The following is a 19,293-nucleotide window of genomic DNA, read 5'->3' on the forward strand; positions in this document are numbered from 1 at the left end:
AAGTAAAAGACATAGAAAAATGAGTTATATGAGACTGGTACACTATAGTTTGTTGTCTGGCACTAAATGGTTTTGAGTATAAACATTTCCTATCAAGAGCTCTACAATATTGTAGAAATATGTGAAGAGGTAATTGATTCCAACTGTTGGACATAATTTCTTAAAAACACAACTCCTTCCCATACTACCTTTGCTGGCATGTAATTTCTTGTCATTTGTTATTGCTTGTTACGTTGGTGATCACTGATAAAACATGTTTTCACATTCATTTCAAAAGCATGTTTAATGATATGCCTAGACTGCCATTTCTAGAAGTCAATCTAGCTGTTCTTCTTCCCCTCTATCTTTGAAAGAAACTATGACGAGAGTACGTTAATCCTGAAGAATATGAAGAACAAGCACAACGAGAGTAATTAGGTAGGAGGTCGAAAGATACACAAGCTCAAGACACAACATAGGCATAAGAGAGAAAACTAACATCTGATCTTCATATTAGTGCTGTGGTGGCACCTGTTATCTAGCAGGAGAAACCACTGTACAAAATGATGGTGGTTTGTACACCAGTGATGTACAAAACTCTCCATAACTGTTTCTTTCCATCCTTGTGCCCTTTACTCTCTCTCACTCATAACACATGAAACCTTGAGAGAGAAAAAAGCACAGCCATAGAGAAGGAATGATGGGGACATGACAATTTAATAAATACACTACATGAAACAAATCAAGAGGGTGCAGGGAAAAGAGGAACGAGTATCAGGCGAGTGATAAAGTCAACTGGCATGGAAGGAATCGCAATTGACTTCAAAACCTGAAACTCCACATTAAGTTTCACAGAGTAAGTGCCCTTGCATGGGGAAGACATACTCATTTAATAATAAACCTGGATTCTTTCCACAGCATCAGTGACACTGATGGCAACTGCTTAATAGTGGGCTGGTTACTGTATTTGTGTTTCTTATATCCACATGCATTACCCTTTACTGTGTGGGCAGGCATCACAAATACTTTTGAGCAAGGTTACAGTTACCCTTCTTCTGAACCCCCTCACTATTCTTGGCTACAACCAACTCCCCCTTGAATACCTTCCTGTGCGTTTTCCCCTTACACCATCCACAGCCATGCTCTCAAATGGTGCGGAGCTGGCTGAAAGTGGAAAGGGTTGACAACTCCTTGTCATGTTTAGTCTCATCTCTCAACCATAAACCTTAATGAAATCCAAAAGCTTGTTACAAAGCTCCAGAACACCTATATTTGGCTTAAGATGCCAAACAAAGGAAAACTTTCTTTGAGTTACTCCTTGAAGAGCTATAGTGATACACTGTTGGTTACACTGTACTCTTGAATGGCACCTAAGGCAATTGTTGTTAGGGCTGACATTAACCATTTGATCACTTTTAAAACTGCAGGTTTTTTTTTTTTCTTGCATACCCATGTTAAATATATAATAATATGCCTGTTATTAAACAAATTACTTCCTCAGTAAGAGCTAGACATTTTCTGGACAGCTGTTTCATCTTGTAATAATTTGTCATAACCTTAAACAAATGAAATAACTGATTACTAACCTCCTTATGAGGATCCTTATGTGCTTCTAATGTCTTCATGATCGTGAGCTCTGCATAATTCTTAAACCTTGCTGGCTGGTTTCTTAGAATTTCTCTTAGAACTTTCAGAGCCAAAGCTCTAATTGCATGCTAAAGATTCAATATGAAATTAAATGAGTTACGTATCTTTAAACAGACAAATGCTTTAACATTTGTTGAGCTGCTGAAAAAGTCTTTAATAATGGAAAAATATCAGGTTATGCTCTGCACATATATACAGTCTGAACTTTTTGTTAACAAATAAAACTAGGAAAAAAAAATCTTCTCAATTTTTTTTTTGCAGAAAATTCAAGTGGCATATTATAAACACACTGCTAAACTAATTTGAATTATCTAGGCTACCTAGAAGTTGCAAACACGAGGGCTGACAAAACTGTCATGTAAATACATTTTTGTATATGATTTTTTTAAAAAATTAAACACAAGCATTAGTGTCTTTTTGATTCTGAGTAATTTTGAACACATGGCCTCTGCAGAGAACAATTAGACAGAACTCAGTCTCTTAACAATAAGAATACTGTGTTTTAGAAATATATTTTTAAATGCCTTGCCACACATGATGTTTTGATACTCTAGATTCCTTCAGAGGCTATTAACAGGCCAGCTTTCAAGCCCAGTGAAAAAAACACTTCATTCAAACTATCGTGTCAGAAGCAACAAATAGGAATACTGAAGAAGGTAAGTATCACTGATGCCCTTTCACCATCAGAGCTCTCAGACTTCGTGACATTTTTGTATTTCCACAGTTTGTTTTTTTTTAAAACACTCACTGGAGTTTGTGCCCTTTCAAATTTTAAAGATACTGAAAGTAAGCTATGTGCTTTGTTAACATTCTTAACTGGGTTAATCTAAATTTACCTCTTTATCTCCAAGAGTTTCAAGCAGCAAAAGTAGTATTGTTTTGAAGTGCTCATCCCAAACACTAAAGGACTCTTCCGGAGTTAACTTCATGAGCTCGTACAGGGCAGCCTTTCTTTCCTCAACTCTCTCATTATGGTTTGATAACTCTTTCAGTAACTCGGCAACCAGATCGGAATGGTCCATGGAAGGCTCTGTCAAAAAGGAATACACAGACACAGTTCCTGGATCACTGCAAATAAATATTAGTGCATGTTGTACAACTCAAGAATATTTTCTATGATGGCTAGCTGGCTTTCTAGCATGCTCCCATTTTTTTCCCAAAATTTGTCTGCAAAAATTGCAATTTGGCTGCCACTTTCTCAGTACAGCCAACATTCCTGAACAAGCTTACAATCACCAAAAAACTCCTACAATGATATTGTGAAAAAAGCAAACCCTTGCAGGCTATTTTACTGCTAGAGTTTTTATGCTTGCAGTATCCAAATCTGACCTACACTGAAGAGCCACCTTTCCCCTACGACCCTTCCATCCAAGATGAAAAATTTGTCTTTTCTCTGTTAGTATTACAGAACTGTTTAGCATTTTGTAAGTCATGATCCCACAACAATAGCTAGGCTGCTAACACAAAGATGGGGGGGGGAAATGTACAACAATGGTGCTTGGTACAAAATAGCTGAAATAAAAGCAAATCGGGCCATCTGTCCCTTGGAAACTCCCAATAGCAAGCAATTACGAGATGGCCCTGGATTTCAGTTTTGATTAGAGAGGATTCTATGATGATGGACAAATGTATTGGTGGCACATGCCATATTTATAAACACTGGACTTCAAACAAAGGTATCTGCAAATAGCTACGAAATTTAAAAATGAGTCTTAACGAAAATTAAATATCGAGTTGTTGCCTTTATTCCATCATTGAGACCCACTTAGCCTGTAAGAAAGAAAAGCATATAGCTTCCATCTTTGCACTGAGACTTAACAGAAACATGCATTTTTTTCTGGAAACAGTTTGAAATTTCTGGCATAAAATGAACGTGTTCCTGCATTGCATCTTTTCTGAAATGATTCCATTTATTAACACACAAAATACATTCTCCATAACAAATTAATTATATCACATACTGAGAAACCACAGCCCTTGAACATCTTGTATTCAATACTGTAACTTGTAAATACTGTACAAAGGACTTGCACAAAGAAAAAAACTGAATACCATAGAATCAAGTATCTTAAAATCACACGTCAGTTACCATGAAAATCATGCTGGTTTTGAACCCCACATTCCTATTTGCATTGTGTTTTGCATGAATAAACAGGAGCACAAGCACCTGAAAGCAAACTGCAAGCACTTCTGCTATCTCTATATTAATGGATGGTTAATGCTTGACTAAAGGACAGAGTGAAGTTGCATTAGGTGAGTTATTAATTAGCAGAGATGAGCAGAATGGACAATTGCTTTTACAGAATCAAGATCATTATTTTTATTGCCGGAACTATTATGCATATTCTACCAAACTGTGAGGATTACAGCTATAGCAAATCCTATTTCAGGGAATGCATTTGCCACTTAATTAGCAAAACTACCCATATCAGTTTAAATAAAGTATTTTCACTGTGGTGTCATCTTTAATGTATGGAAGGAAGGGGTAAAGACAGGGGAATGTAGCAGCCATGCCCATGCAGAAGTAAAGGGAGGAAAGAAGCTTCATTAGTTGAAGAAATAACTGAAATTCCTGAAAAACATGAAGATAACCAAGAAGGGTGTGCCTTCACAGCCTGTATTTTCCATTCCTTTGTACGACTTCGCACCTAGTGTTTGATTTCCAAACATTCTCCAGATAAGAATGGAGAAGTAGGAAAGAAGTCATGTTCAAAGTCTACTCTCAAAATTTCTTTTTCAGAAAGAAAAAAACCCACAAATGAACAAGAGCAGATGCAGTTCCTTCATTTGAATTAATTAAACTATGCATTAGAGAGTTAAATATTTGATGAAGAAGAGCTCTTCTCAAACCAATCAAATAATATCTTTTTGACAGGATAAACAGTGTAGGGGTTCAAAGGGAACATATAGGTATATCCTCAGTTTAGGAAAGATTTTCCTACTGTCACCCATAGCATCTTAATACAAAAGGCATGCAAACATGGTGGCCATGTTTGCAAAAAGCAAAAGCAAAAGAAGCTGGTGCAAAACTTGATGAATTACTTGCAGGGTGACTGGACTATAAATGGTTTTCTATTAATCTAGGGGGATACAAGTGATGTCCTCGCTCAGGTCTGTGCAGAGCCTGGTTCTGTTTGATAAATAGTATAGAATGAATATTAAATATGCAGATGACATCAACTTAAAAACAACTGCAAACATTCTGGAGAACAGGATAAAAATTGAAAATTATCATGATAAATCAGAGTAATGGTCTGAAAGAAAAAATGATGCTAAGTGTAAGGCGAGACACAAAAAGCAGAAATCTTAAGCCCATATACAAAGTGGCAGGTAAAAAGGAAAATGTTTGGAAAACACAATCCATGGAAATAAGCTAAAATAAACAGTTTCTTTAGAGAAGAACACTGTTTTTCAAACAGACACTGGGAACTGCTTTTAAGGAGTTTGGAAGTGACTTTGAAAGCCAGGTTTCCCTATGCTTCAGCATTTCCCCTGGGGAAAAAACAAAGTGTAAGTGGTTGGAAGATTTAGGCTGCTACTCTGAAAACCTTTTTATGGTAAGAGAGGCAAAACACTCAAATGGTCATGTGAAGTTACACTGTGACATCTCCTCTACTGGAAATTTTCAACTTCTAGACAAACTGTCTGCAGAATACACGTTTGTATCCCAGTGCTGCTGACAGGACTATATCAGTAGCTAAGGTTTTCCCATCTATCCCTGTTCCACATCTTTCTCCCAGTAATACACAACAGGATAGCTGGGAGTCCAATACTAACATAATTTTGTCACGAACAGGCAGCAATTCTCTGGAGCTTCTGAAAACTGAAATCTGATGTTCAATGAGCCCTTTAGGTTTATGGGAAAAGCATGTAACTCCCAACTGAGGAACTGTAAGCACAAAGTATTTTGCCAAGCATGTCTTTTCTCATGAAGACTTCTTCCAAGTTATCTTAGATGAAATTCTAAAAACAACACACAAATGACAAAATGGACATGATATAACTAAATACTAAGGGTGAACACAGGAATGAAAGCAGGTACTTTATTAAGATCTATTAAAAAGAAGACCTAAATAATGCACTGCAGTACTTCTCCAGCCAGGACAAACTAATACTGGATGGGGATGCTTCATTCCAGCCAGTCATGAGTTTCTACAAAACCAGATCATGCTGGCGCAACACAGACTGCATTTGGTTTAATGTGATATCCAAAAATAAGTCGTCAGAAGGTATAAAGATCCTTCTCCCATGTAAAATGGGATCCCTGTAATACAGAATCTCAATCATAAACTGGTCCTGTATGTGCATGGCAAAGCTATTTAATTATTAATATGTACACGACATGATTCGTATAAACTAGCTTTCCCTCAGTCTTTTTTCAGAAAATAATTGGCTATACTATATGCCTCTTCATAAAACAGAAAACAAAGAGAAATGTACCTTACTTGGATTTTTTTTTTTATTTAATGCAAACCTAAAGACTTTTATAAAATAGTGAAAAAAACACCGTGTCAGAAAATAACTTTGTTTTTCAACAGTTTCTATAAACACAGCTGGATGACAGAAGCAAAATAGGCAGAAAGGGGAAAATTAATTTGTCCCTCACTATTAAGAAATACATTTACTTAAGCTATAGCTGAATACAAAATACCAAAATCAATGAATACCAGATTATGAGAACCATCGACTGCTTATTAAAATAATGATAGTACTATCACTTTGGAACCTTCCCAACATTTAGATACAAAAAATTACCCAAAGATATACTGATAAATATTATAAGGAGGCTCTAGAATCTTCCAAAACAGCAGCCCAAGTTCCTGGATTTACATGGGCTAACTGAACCACCTTCCTGGCAAAAAGCCTGCTTGTTTTGTTTTGTTTTAAAAGAATGTTTAGTCAATAGAAAATGCCAATGTCATGTTTCAAATACAAATATATTACTAACAAAATACTTAATCTTTCACCTCATTCCCTAACTGGTTTGATCCAGTTTTATTTCCTTGCTGTAAATATTTTCCCCACCCTCCCCCTTTAAATTTCAATCATAAAGCAATCTGAGAAGTAAGTTTATACTGACAATACTGCTACAGGATGTGCTACCAGAAGTTATTGTACAATATAGTTCAGTATTTACCTAATTTTTTGCCCTTAATCTCTACAAATACCAGGAAATCCAACAATGTAACTCAAATGGATTACTAATAAGTAAACTAGTTCAAAATACAGTATTTGTAACAACCTCTCAAAGAAGTGGCACTGTCACCACATACACTGCTAATAATAAATTCAGAAATCGAACTCGAAGATGAAAAATCTCATAATTTTTCCTCCAACACAGAATGTAATCTGAAGCTTACCATCAGGAAACTGCTCTGCATCATCATCAAACATGGCTTCCTTCAAAGCAGATTTATTAAATGGACCAATACCATCAGAGTAATTGTATGGGTTATAATCTCGTGAGCGTGGTGAGGAGTGGGGAGGCATTGTGTTGAGTAATGACGTTTTGTTATCGAGGGCTGTTCGACCTGTATCGCTCACACCACTTCCTGCTCGTATGTCTACTATTCCAGAAGCACTGCAAATCTGCAGGAGAAACATTATATGAACATATGAAATGGACACACCTTTCAACTAACTACATTACTAATTCATTTATGTAGCAAAAGCTTACAAATTTCAAACTAGCCTCCAAATAAGAGGTCTTCGAAACGGTTCCCTAAACTTTGCTTTTCTCAAAAAACCCCAAACAAACCAAAAACCAAAAAAAGGAAAGTGTACATAGTCAAAAAAAATTATGAACTAGCAACAGCTGTCAGTATTTTATCTCACGAGTTTGATGCAAATTAATTAAAAATGTGTTTAAGCATATGCATATTTGGCAAGCTCAACAAATCTGAAAGCCAAAGTTCCACAGAAGCAGAATTTTTAAACACTGTATGTAGCACTGAAAAAATATAAAATAAATAAAACCTTCAGGAAAACATATATTAGAGTGCAAGCTTCTCAAAAACTGAACTCCAGCTGTTTTGCAAGATCATCTGTTTGTAATCTGTTAACATTTTAAAATAAACAGGCAGTGCTACTTAGAATTAGTATTTCCATTTTCAAAATGTGGTTCAAGACTAGGAACATATTTTTCTAAAGCTCTGAAGTTCAATTCGGAAGAAACATTCAATTTCAGAAGTCATAAGACATAAACCTCCTGACACAGATGCTTTATCATCTGTAATCAATCAGACACTGGTTTTAGTTTGCTGATACCAAGATGCACTGAGTTTAAATACTCACCGAATCACCATCATCTTTTTTAGCATCTCGTTTTACAGGCTCATTCATATCTTCCTGACTACGAAAACTGAAATTCTGAATGGCTTCAGTGACTCCACGAAGAGAGCTGTAAATATCTTCAGAATTCATATTTTCAGTGTCATAGTCAAATGCACTGTGGGCCACAAAGAAGGACACAGGAATTAAGATTTATTTTGTGACCTCATATTTTTAAATCACATTAGCATACAACTACAGAGACTCAAGAGGTATTAATAAAATTATCACTTTTCTTGAAACTCATTAAGAAAGCAATCTGGCTCTCCACAATACAAAACTGTATTATGGTATGTCTTAGCAGGTATACTGCCACTGACAGAAAGCACTGAGAAGAAGCAGCCAAGGGAAAGGCTACATTGTGTAGCAGCATCTGCCTGAATAAACGAACTTCTTTTGCTTTTTCACTCTGTTGAGTATGAAACACCTGGAAGTTTTATACCATCATCTTTCTGAAGGAAGTCCCAAAGTAAGGAGGATTGATAAAACTCAACAGGAAGTTGACTGGTAAAAGCAAAATTACAAAGTCCACTTCACCGGCAAGAGTGGTACCACAAAAACCATTTAAAACTCTTAATTCTTTATTCTCCTCAATATTAAGTCTGGTTTCACGACCCAATGTGATGGTTTTGGCTGAGAAAGAGTTAATTTTCTTCATAGTAGCTGGTAGGGGGTTATGCTTGGATTTGTGCTAGAAATAGGGCTGATAATTCAGGGATGTTTTAGTTACTGCTGAGCAGTGCTTACACAGAGCCAAGGCCTTTACTGCTCCTCACACAGTCCTGCCAGTGAGTGGGGCTGGGTGTGCACATGGAGCTGGGAGGGGACACAACCAGGACAGCTGACCCCAACTGACCCAAGGGATGTTCCATACTGCGTGGAGTCATGCTCAGCATATAAAACAGAGCGAAGAAGGAGGAAGGGGGGATGTTTAGAGTGATGGCAATTGTCTTCCCAAGTCACTGTTACAAGTGATAGGGCCCTGCTTTCCTGAGGACAGCTGAATACCTGCCCACCATGGGAAGAGGTGAATGAATTCTTTGTTTGGCTGTGCTTGCACAAGAAGCTTTTGCTTTACCTATTAAATTGCCTGAGTTTTCTCACTTTTATATTCTGATTGTCTCTCCTATCCTGCCACAGGGGGAGTGAGTGGCAGCGTGGGGCTTAGTTGTTGACTGGAGTTTAACCACGACACTCAGCTGACATATTCTAACATTTGTCAGAGGTGAATACTTCTGTTCCTTCTCTTGCTAATCCATTTGCATACCAAAATGCACAGCCCTTTCCCACCTAAGGCCAGCTTTGGCACTTGTCAGTGTACTATCAGTTCACTGTGCTATCATTCTACGGAGGAAAGGTGACTATTTTTAAGCATCTGTCATTTTGTGCCGAGTTTTCTTCATGCTTTGGGGTTACAACTTTGGATAACGTGCAATGAAACCCTGGATGCAGAACTGTAACACCACCAGCCTACATCACCTTGGTGACAAAGTGTTCTGCGATGTATTGGTTGGGGAAGTGAGAGGACTTGACCAACTTGCTGGGGAGCGTGGAGTAGGTCTTGTTAAAGGACTTCCCATCGATCCCTGGAGAAGGAGGAGAGGTGAGAAGAGATACTCCAGCAGGACTTCAGCTTCCCTTTTTACATTATTGTATTTATTTTCTAGTGCCCAGAAACATTTAAAGAGCTTCTATTAATTTCTTGGATTGGCTAAACAATTACTAGCAACTTTAATCCTGTGTAACTTTGAAATTAGACAGTAAAAGATAAGCTACTCTTAAAAAGCACATTCAAACTTATTAAGTCACCTGGAAGCAATATAGACTAAGAAACTTTAATTCTACAGGAACAAGAAAAGGCATTCCATCAGCTACTAAGATGGGCTTCTACATAGATTTGGGTTACCTTTCCTCCTCTACCAACCTTCTTGCTCTCACAAATAACTCTACTGAAATGTGCTTATGTTCAAAACACCAATAACTTTAGAGAGAATAATAATAGAGGTGAAGATACCTGACCACTATTGCCTGTATTCCGGAGATGATTATGGAGAAGCTTTGTAGCTCCATCCTGAAATGTTTTTGGTAAAGCACCCAATAGCATTGTAAACTCTGGAGTGTTGAGTTCAAAAAGGGAAATCAGCACTGACTGTGCAGCCTACAAGAAGAAAATCCAAATTGAAGACATTAATTAAGAGTTTCAAAGTAATTTTATCAGCAAGAAATGTATAATGAGTGGTAATTACAAAATGTGACTTAAGTCTTGATCAAGCTTAAATAAAGATGTTAACAGATAGGAACAAAAGCAATTCATATTTGCTGGTTAGTTGAAATTCTGATTTTTATAAATTCAGGCACACAACAAGCAGTCTTTCAGAAATGCACTTTTCAATTCCCCTAACCCAGATCTCTCCTGAAGGAATTTGCAAAATGGCTTTTAAGGGGTTTGGGAAGTTGAACAAGTTTAAAGAGAAACGGAACACACCAGGCAGGAACAAGCCTGTGCTCCCTTCTCCTGAGTACTGAAAGTAGCAATTCCAGATCATAGCTAATCAACACACTTACTTGAAAAGGAACAGTTACCACTTTAGAAATTAAAAATATCCCAAACAAACAAGACACTCTGACTGGAACAAGATTGTAGTGATCACAGCACTTGATACTCTTTATAATGTATCCTACAGCCAAATTAGTTAGTTAACCTTGCCCCCACTTCCCACTCTGCTTCCTTTTAGCATTTTAAAGGATAGGCAAACACTTAGCTGGCTACGTATTCTGAAGTTTTCAACTTAAGTCTGTAGTCCACTGGATGTCACCTCCCACACCCTCAATTTTATCAGTTCATCTTTAACACCATGTTCTTTCTACAGCATGTTTTATTACATACATTTTTTTTACCTGAAAAAAAAAATCATTGCTCTTCACTAACAAAGCAACACAGTAAGCTATACAATGGTTGTATTCCTTTAGTAAAGGAATATTGACTGCATAAATTAGTAGAGTTTGTACAGTTTGATGAAGATTCACTGGATAGTGTCACAAACCTGTTAACATCGTAACTAAACTAACGTGCAAAGAAGAGCTAGAGAAAGTTTGAGAATTAACAGCTTCTTTGTAGTAAGAAACTCTGATTGTAAGATTAACCAACTATGTGTAGTTTATACAGCTCACCACCAAGGTCTGCCATGCACTGGAGAGAACCAGAGCCTCGTGTGAGACAGAATGATAGGCAGCCTGCTTAAGCAGCAACATACTCTAAGCAAGTAGTTTAGAAAATTCTTTTAGACATTTATTTCCCTCCTTTTGCTTCCAGAGCAATGAACTGTAGCATTTTTTAATTAAAAGTGGAAAGCCAAGGTATGAGAACACATACCTGCACACATCTCAGTATTAAGTTTAATGACAAAAATCCGAGCATGTCAGATTGCCACAAATTATCTTTCCATGCTCGTGACTAGCTGTTTTCTTCAGCTTTTATTTCCTTCTCCCTGTGACAAGCTTTCCCTTTAAGTGATCACCATGAATGCCCTCTGCAATCTGTCTTTGATGTTTCTCTTGTCCTTGTTATTTCTTATGGTCAGTCTTTTAATCAAAACTGACACAAAGCAAAATCAAAACAAATTCATCAACTGAACAAAGGTTTGGGAATTACCACTTTCCTTTTTCTGTCCTGTTATCCAGTCTCCAATCCATAACACTGTGTCTATTTAAGCTGCTAATAAAAGGACAAAATGGACAGTCCAGGGTCATATCAGAAAACAATACCATCGTGTCTGCCCAAAATGAAGCTCTGTCCAAAGTATCAAAATTAATACTGACTCACAGAAGGTTTTCAACTATGCAATTATATGTTTTCTCTCTTTTTTCCTGAACACAGAAACTTCGTTACATTTAGAGTATTATATACATTTTAGAGTATTGGGAAGTTTTTCTTCTCCTCAGCATAAGCTCTCTCTTGATATTTCAGTCATACAGAGATCAACTTTAAAGACTGCAGTAAGGGTTAGAAGTATTTCTTTGGTTTTGTTTTCTTCTTAGAAGAGCTCTAAGAAGATTCTAACTCTTTCCAGAAGCATTCTAATCTTAGAAGAAATCTGTGTTCTGAAACACAATTTTACCTTCCAGCAAGAAGTCCCATGTCACTGAACTACACCAGAAGCGCCCAACTGCAGACTAATAAACTAAGATTTTTCACAATACTTGGCACTGGAAATGTTTTTACTAATGAAAAAACCAAATCCCTGAATTATACAGAAGTACTTTGGGAAAAGCTTGTTATTTAAAGAAATCATACTAAATGCTATAAAGTCTATTAAACTAAGTAAAATTAAAAAGTCTGTAATAGCAGGTTGAGAAGCCTGTTAAGAGAATGAAATATTTTGTATAATCAGAATAACTCTTTTGACTTCTTATTGGTAAAATTTTATTGTCAAGAGTTATAAAAGGATTTTGGCCGCTAGTTGCCTCTGACAGTTGTGTTATGGAAAGAAAAAATAAAATGAGAAAACTTATATAATTAAGGTGTTCCAGACGATTAAACTCACTGGCAATTCTTTCCATGATTCAGTTACTTATTGACATAAAAATGCTTATTAGACATATGAACCATCAGATAAGACAGCTTGCCACGTGTCTTAGTACTAAAACTTCACTGATTTAGAAGATAGTGCTGCTTCAATTCTCCTCCTGTTTTATGGTCTTTTATATGTCACTAGAACATGATATCAGGCAAGAAAAGTCCATTGGATATAATATACTACAGCTTTCTCATACTCACAAAGTTATACAAGAAGTGAAAGACTAAAACAGTATCTCAAATATAAACTCTCCTGTGTTTTTTCAGTGAATATTACAAGCATTCTAGATACCAAGAAGTCATGGAAGTTATTTTTATTTTTAGTTTTCTGTGTCAAAGACACTTGCACTGATGAGACATAAAGTTAGTATGGTTATTTAGCCTTCAAAAAGTGTTAACATGCTGCCAATGGCAGCTATGAAAGAATGGTTGGTGACAATCAGAACAAAACTCAATTCCACCAAACTGCAAACAAAATTAGAAAATGTTTGCTATCTGTAAGCTGAAGCACTATTTAGAAACCCTTTCCAAAGCCTGCATTAATAGTACATTTATATCTGTGTAGCTCACAAATATTAATTTTCACAACGTTAGATGGAAAAAGGAGCTTTGCATTGGAACAGCAGCACTACAAGAACAAACCTTTGACACTACCTTATTAAAGTAAAAATTTTCTTTTGTCAAAGGTTCAACAGCTATTTACCTATCTTTGTTAAACACAAAGGACTTGAGAAAATCCAACAGAGATTAGACCAAGTTTGCTACCAAATTTACCACTCGCTCTGGTTACAAATGTGCTATTAGCATCACAGAGGGTGGTCTCTGAAGTAATATTAAAACTGTATAGAAAAGAAATTTTGATACTAGATAGTGCTTGAAGTGAAAGTTATTCCTTGTATTATGAAACAATCTCAACATATTAACATACATGAAAACATAACCCTAATGGAGAGTTTCAAGATGTGTTAATTTAAAATTTTTACTTTTTACTTCTTTGGTAAAAATCTACTTTTTCACTTTTGATGCTTTATACAGAAAAAATAGATGCATTTACTGAGAACGATATAAAAGTATCTTTTCTCTATGAAAGAAATAAGTTTGCTTTTAAAGGAATTTTTTTTTTTGTTTAGGCAAGAAATATCACCTTCTCTAATTTGCCAATGTACTTGGAATGTACTGCAATGCTAAGGACACATTAACAAACATACCTTCCTAACATCTGAGCTTTTAGGTTCAGTGGTCCAGGTGATGATTCGAGACACTGCTAACCTCGTTTCACTTGAGTTAACAAAATCTCCTGGATCCATCTGTTGTGCAAGAGTTTCTATGTATTTCAGGATTGCAACTTTGACCTGCAAAGAGAAACAGAGTCAGGTGGACAGTAAAAATGGTGTGCTACAAGAAAAAGTGTGCTTGCAGAGTGGAGTATTCCCTAAAATAAAGACTGCTTTTTTTCTAATTAAACTAGACATGTTTTCAGCATTGATATAAAACTTTTTATAACAAATCAATTTACAAGTGGATAAACATTTGAAGAAGGGAGTTATTCCACAGAAATTCAAATATTCATAGAAAGCTTACATTTCACTGCAATTAAAAGACACATAAATCACTGCATATGCAGAAGCTTGTATTTAAAAAAAAAAAGAAAGAAAAGATTTATTCAGAATTATTATGAACTTTTTTCAAGTACTAAAATGAAAAATGAGTATCATTTGATGAACCAATAATCAGGTCTTACTAGTTCCTACTAGCAGTTAGGTAGTTAATACTCAGTACTTTTTTATAAAACACCAGAGTCGAGCAGTCACTGTCCTTGGGAATAAGCCACAGGAATCTTCCCATTAAATACCAAGAAGGTGTGGAATGGAATTTCTAGAAGAGACTCGGGGGGGGGGTCACATGCACACTTTTTTTAAAGATATGTAGAAGACAGAGACATGGATTTACCCGGAGGACAGAAAAGCTGCTGACCTCCCTGATTTATCTAAGGTTTATCATAGTTCTTTTACTCCACTAACTCCCTCTACTCCTTATGCAGAATCCCTGTTCTGTACATCCCAGCCTCTCTCTAGTTTCTCCAATACTGCCCTACTTGGGCAAAGGGCTACTATGCCTCTATAATATTTACCTCCTCAACTCCTGCTGCCTCAGAGATTTGTCACCCAACCAACAAAAGTGGTGAACATTTATTTAGGTCACCTATTTGACTTGGCTGCTTTAATTTCCACTAATAATTACAGTGAACTAGAAATACCTATCAGGAGGGGCTAGTAAAACCTCAAGATACACTGGCACACACATGAGGATTAATAATGAATACTTCATTTTCAAAGCAGCTGTTAAAGCTCAACTTTGAGTTTACACAACAAGTAACAGCTGGAGGCTTTCATCTTATGCAGATCAATATCAACAAATGCAATAAAACCCACACTATTTGCTAGATTCTTTCCAAGGAAAAAATAAACCACAAACACCTCTGGAGCAAAAAAACCTTAGGCCACATGACTTCCCAAGTATGAAGTAGTAGTTAAAATTTCTACATTACCAAGTGAAACCATTATGACAACGCTATGTTTCACTGTTTAGCACATAAATATATTTAATATAACACTTCCAAAAAATTGCTCTTAAGAGCTGTAACACGTAGAACACCCAGAGGCATTTCTCCCACTGAAAAAACTCTGAAGTACTGTATCTGAGAGAGGAACATTATTTAGTGTTTAAACTATTCCCTGAGGAAATCGCACAGACTTCTGGAAAGACGGAGGCTCTCAGGAGAGAGAAGAGCACTGAACAGAAGATGAATGGAGAGAGTTCACACTAATAAAGCTTTTCACAGTGAGACACATTCCCAAAGCTAAATTTGAGAGCTATTTTGAAAAAGAGTGTTTTTCACCAATTGTTTTTCAGAGAAGAAATTCTAGAAGGGCTATACTTTTCTATGCTCACATATAATGAAACAGTATTATTACAGACAAAAAAACCCACCCTGAAGTAAACTCCATAAGAGCAGTGAATCTATTTTAGATGTATTTTTGCCAATATTTTTTGCCAGTATTTACAATATAGCCAATATTTTGCTTATTACAATAAGATGTACAGAACTGAAATTCAGGAATAAAAAGTCTAGCACAGTTCTCTTTCAACAATCCATCTAATCTTTCTGAGAGAGGAGATGAAAATTTTTTGACTGCAATGAAAGCATCTCTAAAATTCTTACAATGAATATCTGGCATTAATCTGAAACCACTCTTTGTGAAGTTGCTTAATACTGTCCTGATGTTCTTTGTACTCTTCTAGGTTGAATTTACTGCATTTTTGCTGGACTATAAACACTGAGGCATTTTTCCTGCACAGCATATAACACAGACAGGCATTTTGTTTAAGAACAGCACTGCTGCAGTAAGTGAGATGAAATACATACAGATCAAGCCACAATTAGCACTATGACTCACAAAAAAATAGATCAGACATAAATAGAATTAAAGTGCTTCATAAATATCTTTCACATATAACGAAACAATAAGTTCTGGCACAAAAATACGTGCAACTACCTCCAGAAATTCAGGAACTACTGTAAGAATGCTACAGAGTCAGTGCTAGGGGATAAATTGTTTTTCTGTCCTGTGAAAAATGTGAGATGTACAGGGTTTCTTTTGCTACATCAGGGTAAGAGAACAGAAACATTTCATGTAACAGGAAAAAAAGAAAAAAGGAGAAAGGAATACAGAGAAGTTGCTTTCCTCAAGCCTGAAAACAGTCTGCTTACACCCCAGGTGTCTGTCTCCGAGTTACTGGATACTAAAAAGTGACTGCCTCTGCCATTATTTAACAAAATTACTAAAAGGTACACTAAAGGTGAATTTTGAAGGGCTCTCTCACTGCTGCAAATCTGTGCCATTGGTTGGTTGGTTGTTTTCTTTTAATTCAGAAATTTTAATACTGACTTTGTAAAAAAAAAAAATCTTCTGATCCAATTGCAGCAAAAACCTTTGTCAATAAATCAGTACTTTCAAAGGAAAGAGGGATTCAGAAATGTGAGCTCTGGTCACAATGCTTAAATCAATTCCTCACTGAGTCTGAGCCATCTGATATTCAAGCCAAGAAAAATGACTGGAAGTGTATTTCAGGACAACATTCATTCTTTGGAAACTGTATGTTTTGCACCTGCAAAAATAAGCTTAACAGATTATATCCCGTGTAGAACATTTGGCTCCTATGCCCACCTATACATTTGACCGAAATAGATATATGCATTTGACATCTCTAAGCTGAGTTTCAGCAGTTCACCACATCTACACGTAAAATTACCACAGAACTAAGACAGATACTGCACAGTACACTACGCTGGATCCTCTGCAGATTTGGTCAGTAGAATTCTATCTTCTTTATGGTTGGTCCTCTTACTGCCTAGCTATCCAAATCCACCTCTGTGGTCGCTCTAAAAGCTCAAGTTTTATTGTCTGAGACTTAGCTGTGTTTCTAAGGGTAAGAATGATAATGATGGTTTACTCCAAAGGAACATGATTATTTACTACCATGTGAAAACCAGAGGAAAAAGTAATTTGCAGAAGGCAATCATTCCACGGCACAAATTTCTGATATACCATTCCTTCTTATATCTGACCATCTCTAAGGATGCTGAAAATCCCTTCTCTGACTTTTTCCTGTCACAGTGACTGCCGCTTCTCAGTATTCCTTGCCCAAAGGCACACTGTGAAACAAGATAATAATTTATCAAAGAACAAAAGCTGAAGACTTCAAGAATTGGAGTAGTGCCCTAGGATTATCAATTAATCTGTTAGACATCTGGATGCACTGAAGACGGGTTTAGTAAAAGTATTTAAAAATGTGGATATTAAATAGATACTTCTGCAACTTGTGCTCAATAACTTTACTGTCTGGATCCTGAAGTTGTAGTTACCATATAAAGACAGAAGTAGGGAGGAGATACCACTTTCTTCTAGAAAAAAGCTTACCTTCTCTTAAACATACTTTACTGCCCCAAAAATTCATTTTAAATACTCTTGATATTGTTTCAAACTAACACGTGTCCTTCTACAGAGGTAACTTTTACCGACATCTTGATTTCAGAAGTCTCTCTCAAATACTGGAAATTATTTTCAGAAAGTTTTCCCATGAAGTGTTACATATTTCTTAATTCGTTCTAGGCCATACAGTGAATAATCTTGAGCATTGCCCCAACTCAGTCAAGTAGGAGTCTGTGTCCTGTTCCAAATCTACATTCTCAACTTTGAAACGTGCTCAATATACCTTTACTACCTATACTACTGTATGGGAAAAAAAAAAAAGACTACCTCAACCATCAAATCCACCTTCCTGGGGAGGAAACCAAGTAAAATAAAACCAAGATCATTTTTTTCCAAGGATTCATTTAAACAACAAACTGATTTTTACTACCTCATTTGCTGTCTTCAATAAATGACAGCAGTCCCTTTTTAACACAGCTCTACGAAGCAACAGTGGTCAACGTATCAACTGTCCTCAAAAGCTTAAAAATGTAAATTTTACTGTATTGTAGACAAAAAAGGCATATTCATGTGACTTTAGGTTCAACATAACTTGGGAAAAGTCATATTCTTGTGCAGTGTCAAACTGTATTTCGTGCAGGATAGAGCAGAAAATGCCAGTTATCATATGCTTGTTATTTCCCCTTTCACATTACTCATAAATCTTCTTAGGATTTGATGCATTTATACTAAAATCAACTCTCTTTGGAACTGCAAATGTATTACAGAACACATTTTTACTTTTCAGTTCTGCTGACAGGTCTGACTGGACTATAGATTCTTATGTAAAAATGTGTGTAATTATAAAACTACACACTGCTTTCAGAAAAGTGTACCAAAGAGGGAGTTGATTTTTGACACAGTAACTCAAATTCATATTAATATTAGAATAATTTAAAATAACTGAAGACCTATCAGGCCAAACACAGGAAAATAAATCTATATATATATATGAACTAGGAAAAGAAGATTGGGAAATCACAAACATAAAATTAGAAAAGACTTGATAGAGTGAGTTTGCATAACCAGCTTGATGTTAGGCAGCCACATTTTTGTTGCTCATTTTTACTGTATTGTGGTTTTATTAGATTTCTCTTGTAGCAAACATTTTCATACTATTGTCATGTTTAAAACTGAACATCTGCATGCTTAAAGTTTCTCGCAAAGGTTAGTAGCAGCATATGAATGCATTCAAATAAAAATTATTGAAAACACTGTAAGAGTTTCACATAGGGTTAAAGAATAAAGACAATAATTCAGACAAAAACCTTTGAGCTCCAAAAAGAGCGAAGCTGGTCCTGTAGTGCTGGCTTGACTGTCTGAAAGTTTACAAAAACAAAATCCACTAATTGAAAACCTTTTTTTTCTTTGTTTTTAAACAAAACAAAAATAACAATCCAATTTCAAATATTAAGACAAACAAATGTCTACGAATGAAGATTTCTGTTTTCAAAGCAAGCCTGAAAAGTCTTACCTTCAGGCTAGGTGTTTGGGTCTGGTCAACAGTAAATCTCATTAAAATACTGAATTGGAGGTCATTTGGAAAAGATTCCCTGTAAACAAACAAAATAATGTTAGGTTATGTGAAATTTTCTCTTAATACCTTTTGAGAAATGCTAAATAAGCCCTCACTCTTTTCAGTGAAGAAAAGCTTTAGTACTTCTAAAAGAAATTTCTACAGGTTTTGCTGATACTGTATCTGACTTTTCAGAAACATTCATTTTGGTA

The 19,293-nt window shown here is 36.0% G+C and overlaps 1 protein-coding gene across 50 annotated transcripts in view; it reads right to left on the minus strand.

Moving 5' to 3' along the window:
- The window catches only part of CLASP2 (cytoplasmic linker associated protein 2), a 145,094-nt gene that overhangs the window by 6,173 nt on the left and 119,628 nt on the right, over positions 1-19,293 (minus strand). For 29 of the 50 annotated variants that reach the window (XM_051768468.1, XM_051768470.1, XM_051768457.1 and 26 more), the window contains 9 exons: positions 19,040-19,118; positions 18,834-18,884; positions 13,741-13,884; positions 9,971-10,114; positions 9,436-9,542; positions 7,921-8,074; positions 6,987-7,215; positions 2,463-2,656; positions 1,566-1,694 (listed from right to left, as the gene is read on the minus strand). In XM_051768468.1, coding sequence (XP_051624428.1) covers positions 1,566-1,694; positions 2,463-2,656; positions 6,987-7,215; positions 7,921-8,074; positions 9,436-9,542; positions 9,971-10,114; positions 13,741-13,884; positions 18,834-18,884; positions 19,040-19,118 — 1,231 coding nt within the window. The remainder of the gene's footprint in view (positions 1-1,565; positions 1,695-2,462; positions 2,657-6,986; positions 7,216-7,920; positions 8,075-9,435; positions 9,543-9,970; positions 10,115-13,740; positions 13,885-18,833; positions 18,885-19,039; positions 19,119-19,293) is intronic. The other 21 variants (XM_051768488.1, XM_051768489.1, XM_051768472.1 and 18 more) reach the window with 1 other exon arrangement.

This window comes from Manacus candei, unplaced genomic scaffold, assembly GCF_025592945.1.
Source record: "Manacus candei isolate 608988 ecotype Guabito, Panama unplaced genomic scaffold, ASM2559294v1 h1tg000095l, whole genome shotgun sequence".
NCBI classification, from domain to species: Eukaryota; Metazoa; Chordata; class Aves; order Passeriformes; family Pipridae; genus Manacus; species Manacus candei.